The sequence below is a fragment of the Hemitrygon akajei genome, chromosome 13, assembly GCF_048418815.1.
Source record: "Hemitrygon akajei chromosome 13, sHemAka1.3, whole genome shotgun sequence".
NCBI classification, from domain to species: Eukaryota; Metazoa; Chordata; class Chondrichthyes; order Myliobatiformes; family Dasyatidae; genus Hemitrygon; species Hemitrygon akajei.
This window is the reverse complement of record NC_133136.1, coordinates 78,145,538-78,157,623: the sequence shown is the minus strand read 5'-3', so window position 1 is coordinate 78,157,623 and position 12,086 is coordinate 78,145,538. Positions and strand designations below refer to the sequence as shown.

The 12,086-nt window shown below is 37.1% G+C and overlaps 1 protein-coding gene across 2 annotated transcripts in view; it reads left to right on the top strand.

Annotated features, from left to right (window-relative positions):
* LOC140737515 (PACRG-like protein) overlaps positions 1-12,086 on the top strand; it is a 103,706-nt gene that overhangs the window by 61,030 nt on the left and 30,590 nt on the right. Inside the window, exons 1-3 of one of the 2 annotated variants that reach the window (XM_073063967.1) lie at positions 1,430-1,499; positions 6,517-6,673; positions 10,276-10,343. In XM_073063967.1, coding sequence (XP_072920068.1) covers positions 6,530-6,673; positions 10,276-10,343 — 212 coding nt within the window. In that variant the 5' untranslated portion in view covers positions 1,430-1,499; positions 6,517-6,529. Of the gene's footprint in view, positions 1-1,429; positions 1,500-6,516; positions 6,674-10,275; positions 10,344-12,086 lie in introns of those variants that run through there. The other variant, XM_073063968.1, reaches the window with a different exon arrangement.

Below are 12,086 nucleotides of genomic sequence, written 5' to 3'. Positions count from 1 at the left end.
GTGACAGATGGCGGCTAACAATGGAAACATGAGGAGCATAGACAAATTGTATAGCAGGATGGCAGAAGACAAAGTGAAATGTTTGAAAGTTAGTCAAAGAATATTTATTAATAGAAGTCTAAGGATGAGGTGAAATTCTAGATGACTTTGGATTTGATGATGTGCTTCATATTCTTGAGTATATACATAATAATTTAATTTTAAATTTGGAGGAACATCTGAGCACTGGCTTGGCAGCCTCCTTTAGTAATTATTTGTCTGAGAAGATATGCTTTCTACATGAAATGAGGTAAGCCAAATTACACAGTCTGGAAGCCAAGATCAGCAAGTAGTTAAAAAAGATGGCTTTGTTGAGAGTTTCATCAGGTAGATTCCAGCAGAATTATCCAATTTTAAATATGCATGAATGTGCTGCCTAAATTGTCACTGTGGTAGGCAGATACTTATCTGCCTTACAGTACTGTGAAATAAACACAAAGTTTTACCCTAATATCAGCAAAGTCCTTTCAGTGTGATTGCTGAAAACACCAACAACTATAAAGTGAAAAAAAATCAGAATGGTTAACTACTTCCCCACCCCCAGTGTTTTCCCTTCCAGTGAATTACATAATTTCTTGTCCAATTACATTATGAGAACTGAGAATGCAGCATGGCTTTGAAGATGGGTTCGAAAGTTTCCTGCAGTCTTGCAGAAATAATGTACTGATCCAACACTGCTTTTAAAGTAGGAACATTCAGTGCGGTCTTGAACTGCAACAGTCCACCACGCTGTTTGGAAGGGAGTTCCGATTGTGAAGGAACAGTGAAATATTTTCAAATCAGGATTTTCTTTCAGCTCATATCCTTCAGTTTGATAGAGAATGTGGATATGGAAAGAGTCGTCTAAGGAGCCTTGCAATATGCCTAATTCCTACCTTAAATTCAATTTACTCTACTTTCTCTGATACACTTAAAAATAGCAGAACCTCCCGGAGCAGTTACACGAAGCTCTGGGGATATGTAGTTTATATACCGCATTTCTTAGTATCATAGAGCTGTACAGCACAGAATCCTTCTGTGCTGTCCACGCCAATCTTTTTGCCCACAGGAGCATTTGTCCACATTAAGACGAAACGTCGACTGTACTTTTTTCCATAGATGCTGCCTGGCCTGCAGAGTTCCTCCAGCATTTTGTGTGTGTTGTTCGGATTTCTAACATCTTGTTTCCTCTTGTTTGTGAGACAAGTTTCAAAGTGTTTTATTTTATGGGTTACAACAATGAGTTGCCCGCACTACAGAGCAGAACATACTGGTGGAAAGGCGGAGAAAACACACTGAAAAGACAGACCTGTGCGCAGTCGTAGGGAAGAAAGTTTTACTGAAGTGTAAACGAAAGTGAGGAAACCGGTGTTTTGGGCAGGAGAGGGGATAGGCATAGTTTTGAAATCGCGTTCAGAGTTGAAGCGTGGCGGATCCCGTAGGTAGGGAACCGCTGCCGAGCAACGGGGAAGCGGCGAAAGGTGAGGCGGAGGAGAGGGGGAAATCATCGAAGTGGGAGGGAAGGGAGGAACTATAACGGGAATAGGGAAGGTAGAAGGATGAAGGGAGAGGGATAGGAGAAAAAGGGAAGGAGAGGGGGATAGGAACGGGGAGAAATAAAGTGTGGGCACGGGGAAGATGGAGAAGGGGTGTGCGGAATTTCAGGATACAGAGGAAGGAGGTAGCTATATGGAAAGGTGAAGTGAGGAGTGGATAAAGATCATGGGGAGAGCTGTTCCGATGAAGATATTAGGGAGGAAGATGCAAAGCATCGTAAAAGGGAAAGAGGCTGGGATGCGTGTGACGATGGAAAGATGGGGGACAGGTTTGGGGACTATTGGGGAAAGGAGAGGTGGGAAAAGGGATGTGCATGGAGAGCTTTGTGAGGGGAGGGGAATTAATGGTGGAGTAGTGGGTAGAGAGAGAGGAATGAGAAAGATGGTTGATAGGGTCACTGAATTGAAAGACGGAGAGGGGAGGAAGTGTGTTTGGGAAGAAAGAAAAACGGTATAATGGGGAACAGGAGGAGAAAATGGGCGGGGCAGTGTTTGGCAGTGAAATGTTGAGGACAGTAAAGGAATGAGCGTGAGATGAGATGGCATGGAGAGGGGCAAACAATTTAGAAAAGATCCAAAAATTTACGCTGGGTTTCTGTACAGCATTTGTATCTTTATTGCTTCATCATTTGATATCTAGCTTTAATGCATTGATTTCAGATTGAATCATTTTCTGACACCTGACTTGGAAATGCTACGTTAGTTTAGTCTCAATTCCTCTTTAGTCTCTTTGTTTTTAAATCTTATGTGAAATCTGTTCAAGATAGCTGATTTTTGAACTTGTTTTTGTACATTTGGAAACATGTCTTCAATTTTTTTGCGATAAGATGAGTGCGTGGAATGGACTGCCAGCGACTGTGGTGGAAGCAGATACAATAGGGTCTTTTAAGAGGCTCCAGGATAGGTACATGGAGCTTAGAAAAATAGAGGGCTATGGGTAACCCTAATTTCTAAAGTAAATACCTGTACATGTCGGCACAGCATTGTGGGTCGAAGAGCCTGCATTGTGCTGTAGATTTTCTATGTTTCTATAAAGGTCAACAGACAATTTGCCATATTAATTGCCTATTTGCCCTCTATGTTTGCTTCAGACACTTGTGAAGCAAGTGCTCAGGACTTTTTGATCCAAGCTTTCACTGTTTTAAAAGTACTCAATATTTTAGTTTTTTTTCTCTGCTAATGAAAAATCCCACATTTTTCTACATTGTGCTCTATCTCCTACATGGTTTCTACTCACTTAGGTTGTATGTATCTCTTTGATTTTTTTATATATTGCTGGCTCATATCAAAGTTCCTAATTAGTTTTTGCATCATCAGCAAACTTGTAAATCGTACTTTTGATCTATTCAGTTAAATTAATTTCAGTAGTTGCAAACCCTAGCATTGATTTCTGTTGTCCCCCACAAGTCACAACCTACCAACTCAAAAAGGGTCCATTTTCAGATCTGCTCATAAGTTCAGTTGCTTTCTGTTTCCTCCCTTTCTTTCTCAGTTGTGGTGTTATGCTTGCAGTCTTCTGATCAGAATCAGAATCAGGTTTGTTATCACTGGCATGTGTTGTGAAATTTGTTAAGCTAGCAGCAGCTGTTCAATGCAATATGTAATATAGAAGAAAAGAATAGACAAGTAAATCAATTACAGTATACATATATTGAGTAGATTTAAAATCATGCAAAAACAGAAATAATATACATAAAATTGAGGTAGTGTTTACGGGTCCAATGTCCGTTTAGGAATCAGATGGCAGAGGGGAAGAAGCTGTTCCTGAATCACTGAATATGTGTCTTCAGGCTTCTGTACCTCCTTCCTGATGGTAACAGTGAGAAAAGGTCAGGCCCTGGGTGCTGAGGCTCCTTAATAATGGACGCTGCCTTTCTGAAGCAGCATCCATTATTATGCAAGAACCATTCCAGGATCTATAGATTTTTGGAAAATGCTAACCAAATTATACACTATATCTACTGCCACCTCTTTCAGAAGATTGAAATGTACTGTAGATAATGAGATTCTTAGGATTAATTAGTTATTCAGGCTGCATCATTTTAGTATGAGAAAATACCATTCTCTTTTTCTGTTTACTCATTTTTCCCTATTAATTACAATGGATACAAATTTAAGTTTATTTGTGCACATTGTTTGAGAATTTATTGCAAGGCCTGGCTGAGCGACGTGGAGCCCTGGCCTGTCTTTTTAAAACTACTTGCTGTTCTGAAGATTACTTTGATTATCAATATTCCCCTAACCATATTTGAATTTTGATATTCAAGTATATGGAGATTCATTGGGAATAACTAAGTATTTCTTTTGATTTTTGCTGAGCCCTCCTTTGCATCCTTCTTGAACTCGACAGCTTTGACATAAAAGGTTGCATGTCACTTCTCGCTCCATGCCTTTTTTCTTTGTCCAACTGAGTGACAATGCCTTGACTAAAGAGTGCTTAGGAATGGCATTTTGTTTAACTCTATTCTGTTACTTCTGGAGTTCCTCAAGTACCTATGTTTGGTCCCTCTTCTTGCTTATTTGCATACTGTCTTTACATTTTAATACACAACATTAAATAATTATTGCACAGGGGTGTTACCAAGATTTGCCCCATCACTGCAACCTCCTGTAAATTTTCTGTCATTTTTTTTGTAACACTTGTTTTTAAATTCTCTGGACTTGCATCTTTATCTGCTTCCTCAGTCCTTTCCCCACCTTTTTCCATCCTTTAATGCTTTCCTTAGATTCGTGACCTTTTGCTTTATCACGTAATAAAAACTACTTTCATATACAGTGGATTCCAGTTGATTGGGCAGTTGGTTAATCAGTACAGGCATTTATTTGGGACAACTCTTAAAAGAACAAAAGCTAAATTGAGAAAACATCTGAGGTTGTCTTTGGGACATCGTATTTGAGACACTATGCAAATTGATTGGAGCGAGATACTGAACAGTTTTTAACTAGTATCAGTTGTGTGTGTATATGTGTTCAGAAAGCAATGATTTTTGTCACTGCTGGTTGGCGAGTAATAAGTAGTAAGACAATTTGGAACTGTTTGGCTCACTGCAGTTTCAAGCATTGAGGTTTGGAGATGCCAGAAAAGGCCAGAAGTGAAAAGAAATGATTTTACTACTTCAACGAGTAAGGAATTACAAATGATTATCGATAATCATCTTGAATGTTACGATGAAAATGAAGATGTGGAGGATGGAATTGTCTAAAGCATTGTATGAAGGCAGTCCATTATCTGCATTAGGTGTCTGCGCTAATTTTGTTCACTTACAGTCGATCAAAAGAACATGGCAGATGAATTCCTCCAATGATAAGTATTAGGAACTAATACGCAGTTTTATAGTGCTGTAGAGGTATAGGTACTGTTCTCATTTGTTCTGTATTTCACTTAAATACATAAATTGTTACTCAGTTAAACAATTGTTTGTCTTTTTTGCCTTTTAACTATTTCCATGAAACTTCAACTAATTAGGGCAGCTGCTTAATTGCGCCAAAATGCACTGGTGCTGATATAGCCAAACTAATTGGATAATTGCTTTAAATACACTCTTGCAAAGAGCTTTGTCCTATGTTGTCATGATAATTTTTTCTATTAGGTCAATACATTGTTTTTCCATGTGATGGCGCTAAAGTTTAATCTCCAACTTCACGTTTGCAGAGAAAGTTGGAAAAAACAAATAATGAAGGAAGAACCCAGTTATGCTTTGCTATAGAGAACATATTAGTGTTTTTTTTTCAAGAAAACAAAACTCCATTTCTTGCATAACTTTTCCTGTAGGGAATTTTGTTTGGGAAATAGTTATTTGGAATAGTTGTAAGTAAGTTTTGCAACTTCTTTCTATATCTGTGCTTTCATTGTTTCATTCTAACTCACCTTATTTATGTTTTATCTCACGATTTTTATTTAGAAATGTTCAAAAGATGTACTTCTATGTTTTACTTCTAGCTTTGACCTAGATATCAAATGTGCTTCTTGTAATATTCTGTAGCTATTTACAGAAAAGTGTTGATTTGGTAACCTGGTGCTTGTTTATGTAATGATAAGAATGCATGTAGAATTTTTTTTTTAAAACTAGCAATTACTCTGGGATATTTTTCTTTTTTTCTTCTAAGGCTCAGTGTATATAAAACAGCACATCATGGATATATTTACAACGTTAATACAAGTTCACTGACTTCTAATCCTAGTGAATCTTTCTATTGACAACTCTTTTAAGGGATATTCTTCCATATTGGTCTTTGCTTTCAGATTACAACAATATAACACCCTTAGTGCTCAAGGACCATGATGAACATTATGCTCATGTAAATTTTATACCTGATCATTTCTGTAGAGCATTTCAGGCATTAGAAGACAAGGCAGCCCAAATTGTCAGAATTGCCCTTCTGATTTGCAACAAAGGTAAATCTACTCAGAATTCACTTAGGATTGACCATGGTTCAATAAGGAATGTAGGAGGACTTGCCAGGAATAAAACTAGGTGTACCAAAAAAATGAGGTGTGATTGCAATGCAAGACTATGTATGTGGTTGTTAAATAACCCTTTAATTCCACCACATCTAGGCAATGGGGATGGACAATTAACTAATCGTAAGAGCATGTTCCAAGATGCAATACTCATCATCAGAACTGGTAGGGCTCAGCACATGACTACCAAAGCCGAGGCGTTAACAACCAGAATTAGACAAATGTACTGAAGGGATGATTCCATCGCTGTTTCCCTCTGTGATCTATATCCAAAGTTGGTCTAAAATGAGTACTTAATTATCAATGACATTGTACTGTTATAAAATGTGTTATGAATTTAATAACAACTTTGTACAATTTAATATATCTTGAATTTTATAAAGAGACAGGCCATCCTGTTGCTTCTCACCAGAACATACAGTATCGACTATGAGGGGAATGCTTATTTAAAATACAGATATTTTATCTTTTGGTTTCAAGTTATGCACAAATAATGTCGTCGCTGCTTCATGAGAAATCTAAAGTTGATGTACAAAGGAAGAAGGCACCAGGATCAGCGACAAGTAGTACTGTGACTTCTACAATTAAACCACATCCAAGACCCAGTGATCGACTGAATCCTAAAACCATCAATCCAGTAAGTTTCCACACATTTATTTTAGCTCTTACCTAGAGTGGATGTAACTACCTTCATGTACAATTAATGATATTAAATTGAAAGTTCAGTGCTGGAGACTGGGAGGAAGAAGACTTCAGACCTAACAGTTATGCTGAACATTATTCCGGTCAGGAATATTGGGGTGAAAAGTTACTGAGCTGACAAACCTAAAACCCCTTTGCACAAATCTACATTATGAAAACAGTTCCATATAATTGGCATAGCCTGGAGTAGAGTGGTTTTGGATGTTTTATTATCTATTGAGAAGTTTGATTCTTGAATTTTAGGTTACATCAACAGCATGATTCCAGCAAAAGTTCTCCCAAATGCCAACAGTCATGTAACAATCAATTATAGTCTGCAGTGGTATTTTCAACCTCACTGGTCTGTAAAATAACAGTTCTTATCTGTTCACAGGGCAATCAGGTTTTGCTATTACTGTTTCCAACTAAATGCTGAAACTTTGATCTGACTGAGATCCATGTCTGCCTCTGACCTAAACTACATGCTTTTATATTGGCCAAGACTGCTTTTTTTCTTGAAGATCTCAGTCACAGTCCATAAGATCATAAGACAAAGGAGCAGAAGCCGGCCATTCGGCCTATCGAGTCTGCTCCACCAATTCAACATGAGCTGATCCAATCTCCCCTTTAGTCCCATTCCCCCACCTTCTCACCATAACCTTTGATGCCCTGACTACTCAGATTCCTATCAATCTCTGCCTTAAATACACTGAATGACTTAGCCTCCACTGCCACCCATGGCAACAAATTTCATAGATTCACCACCCTCTGGCTAAAAAATTTTGTTCGCATCTCTGTTCTGTATGGGTGCCCTGCAATCCTCAAGTCATGTCCTCTCGTACTAGACTCCCCCACCATGGGAAACAACTTTGCCACATCCACTCTGTCCATGCCTTTCAACATTCGAAATGTTTCTATGAGGTCCCCCCTCATTTTTCTAAACTCCAAGGAGTACAGTCCAAGAGCGGTCAAACATTCCTTATATGTTAACCCTCTCATTCCTGGAATCATTCTAGTGAATCTTCTCTGAACCCTCTCCAATGTCAACACATCCTTTCTTAAATAAGGAGCCCAAACTGCACACAGTATTGCACGTGAGGTCTTACTAGTGCCTTATAGAGCCTCAACATCACATCCCTGCTCCTATACTCTATTCCTCTAGAAATGAATGCCAACATTGCATTCGCCTTCTTCACCACCGACTCAACCTGGAGGTTAACCTTAAGGGTATCCTGCACGAGGACTCCCAAGTCCTGTTGCATCTCAGAACTTTGAATTCTCTCCCCATTTAAATAATAGTCTGCACATTTATTTCTTCTACCAAAGTGCATGACCGTACACTTTCCGACATTGTAATTCATTTGCCACTTCTTTGCCCATTCCCCCAGTCTATCCAAGTCTCTCTGCAGACTCTCTGTTTCCTCAGCACTACCGGCCCCTCCACCTATCTTTGTATCATCAGCAAACTTAGCCACAAAGCCATCTATACCATAATCCTAATGGTTGATATACAACGTTAAAAGAAGTGGCCCCAACACAGACCCCTGTGGAACGCCACTGGTAACCGGCAGCCAACCAGAATGGGATACCTTTATTCCCACTCTCTGTTTCCTGCCAATCAACCTATGCTCTATCCACATATGTAACTTTCCCGTAATTCCATGGGCTCTTATCTTGTTTAGCAGCCTCATGTGTGGCACCTTGTCAAAGGCCTTCTAAAAATCCAAATACACAACATCCACTGCATCTCCCTTGTCTAGCCTACTTGTAAATTCCTCAAAAAATTGCACTAGGTTTGTCAGGCAGGATTTTCCTTTAAGGAAACCATGCTGAGTTCTGCCTATCTTGTCATATGCCTCCAGGTACTCCGTAACCTCATCCTTGACAATCGACTCCAACAACTTCCCAACCACCGATGTCAAGCTAACAGGTCTATAATTTCCTTTTTGCTTCCTTGCCCCCGTCTTAAATAGCGGAGTGACATTTGCAACCTTCCAGTCCTCCGGAACCAGGCCAGAATCTGTCGACTTTTGAAAGATCATTGCTAATGCCTCCGCAATCTCCACTGCTACTTCCTTCAGAACACGAGGGTGCATTCCATCTGGTCCAGGAGATTAATTTACCCTTAGACTATTCAGCTTCCCGAGTACCTCTGTCGTAATTGTGACTGCACATATTTCTCTTCCCTGACACCCTTGAATGTCCGGTATATTGCTGATGTCTTCCTCAGTGAAGACTGATGCAAAATACACGTTCAGTTCCTCTGCCATCTCCTTATCTCCCATTACAATGGTCTCCAGCATCATTTTCTATCAGTCCTAAATCTACTCTCACCTGTCTTTTACTCTTTATATACTTGAAAAAGCTTTTAGTATCGTTCTCAGTTTCTCTGAAACATTGCAGGTTGCTGCTGAATGTCCCTTTTATGTCTCACAATTCACTTCTCACTGTTGCATTGGAATGGTCACAAGAAGAAAAGACTTCATTTAACAATTACCTACAGAGTAGGAAATGATAGATGAAATGGTGTATAGTATATCTGGATTTTCAGAAGGTTTCCAGTTGGTTCTCGGGAAAGTTTGAGCCAAACAAGTCACTGAATTGATTGTAGTACACTGACATCAATTGCAAATTGATTATCAGACAGAAATGAAAGAGCAAAATTCAATGGATTGTTCTTATTTTGTCAGGTTGTGTCTGTTGGGGTACTGCAGGGATCAATGTTTGGGTCTCAGTAATTCACAAACTACATTAATTACTTGTCCAAGGAAGTGAAATGTCATATTTATAATTTGCCAATAATACAAAATGAGGGTGGAATTATTAATAGGAAGGAGGATATATAAAGCAAATCATGGTGAAATTGACAAGCTGAATGAGTAGGAAAAATTATCAGCAAGCATAATAAATGTGAAGTTATCAACTTCCATGCAAAAAAAAAGAAAAGCAGGGTATTTTTAAAATGATTGCATAAATGTTGATGTTCAGAGATACCTAGATGTGATTGTATATAATGGAAAGCCAATGTGCAGATATAGTAATCAATTTGGAAGGACAGTGGTGTGTTAGACATTATTATGAGAGTATTGGAATACAGGTGTGTGGCATGGAACAGCTATTTTTCTACAAACAGAGATAAGGAAAATTTTTATTCTTATTTGTAGATAAGGGTTTACCAATGAGAAAGTAATCATTCAAATACCAGTCCCAAGTTAACCACTGGGAAAGCACTTATTTAAATAGAGCAGAACTAAAAAGCTTCCAGAGCTCTCTAGAATTATACCTTGTTTAGCCACTAGAAGCATATTAAACTATTTATGCATATAAGAACTACTTAATATATAAGCAGATAATTAATTGTTAAACTGCAAAGAAAATAACAAACAGTTTAATCTAAGAATTAATCAATAATGTGACTAGAACAAAGATTAAAATGTATTTCACCACTTTGTGTGACTGGGTAAGATTGAAATAGTTATGTTATATACTATATCATGTTGTGTTGGCATGTGATTTACTGTAATTACTCTTGTTTAACATGTCAGAATTATCTTTCAGTTCAGCAACCCATTGAGCCAAAAATCTGCATTTGCTACAGCGTATGCTAAAAGAGAGATTCCTTGCAGGTAATTAATTCATGTTATCTTATGAATTACAGTTATCTAAAGAATATTCAGATAAGACCAAACATCCTTGTATCACCTTCAAGTTTCTCTTATCTTGTATAATGAATATTGGTAATTTGTAGTATCAATGTTGTTTTGCATGATGTTGAAAATTAATGGAACTGTATCAAGAAGCATGTAAAATTTGAGATTTGCACACTGATGTATCCACAATTTATTGATAATATACAATGAAAGTGATTTAAAATATGTAGTATATTGAGATTTAGGTATTAGATTTTGATTGGAAATGATCTATCAGGTGATGGAAGTTCAGCATTCTATTCAATTCCTCATTTATAACTAAACTGAGAGGATAACTATCAAGTATTCTCTGCAATATTCAGATACCACTTTGTTTCTCACACATCCATATGAAAAGCTGCAGGAATTTTCAGTGCTGTGCAATGTAGGCACAAGTTTAAATAATAAATGCTTCTTGTTTATTATGCAAAATACATATGCAACAAATGTATCTTGACACTTTTCAACCCAGCATTGCGATTTTGTTTCAGTCTAGTAAATATGATTAGTAACTAGACAGCATGTATTACAAATTAATATTACATAATGGTTTATCCCATCAGAGAGCTTTCTGGTCAGGAGTATGATTTCATTAACACTATAACTAGATATCATATACAATAGTTATTACTTTTGTCAATTATGAACAGTAGCTTTCCAAACAATTGAATGCAATTAATTGATTGATAAAGGTTATCAAACTGATATTGCCAATTAGAATTATTTGTCGTATCATTTATGTTTGTATATCTATTTGTGCACACCACGTTCTGACTGTAATTAATTAAAGCAAGAATTATATCTCTGACAAAATAATTCAATGGTGGGATTAATTCTAATTAATGTTAATTTACAATACATAGCCTTTAGTTAACTATTAACCATATAACCATAGTTAACTATTGTAATTCAGTTAGTTAACTATATAGTTAAATAGTTAACTATTGTATGTGGAGTAGTGTGTACTACATGGAGAAATATCAAAGTGTTGCTGAAAATACATGATGGTTGTCTTGACACATTGAAATTGAGAAAAAAGATGGAATGCTGTTCTTTCATCTCTCATTAGATCATTGCCAAACTGACAGCAAGATTGCCAATAATTGCAACAAAACACTATGCGGGCTAAGTAGTTTATATTGAAGATGAGTATGCATAATTGACACTGGATTTGTATTGAAAAGAACAATTGGCCTAGTCATACTGCACCATGCACTAAGTTCTTACTTTCTGATATCAAAAGCAAGCTACCTGGTATGGACAACATGGAAGAAATATTATACAGTTTGTCATGTTACCTGAGTAACTAAAATGACAAATGTGTTCCATTTTTGGATGACTGCATAAATTTAAATAAATTACTCAATCTGGGGTTTAAAAACAAGCAAGTCTATAGCATACTTAGATGAATTCATTCATTAGTAACTGTAATTTGAAACTTTTTCAAATTAAGGCATTGTATTAGTTAAAATCAAGAAGGTGATTATTTATTTTCTCTCCCAATTTTTAAAGTTGTTTGCACTAATAATCGGAAATTATGTTGGTCATTAATTTAATTGCTGAGAATAAATCTATTTTTGACTCAAAGTCAGAAATGTTATGTATAATATGCTTTGAAACAATTTGAAGAGATAAAGTAGTTTATAAATGAAAATTCTTGTTTATAGCAGCAGTATTAAA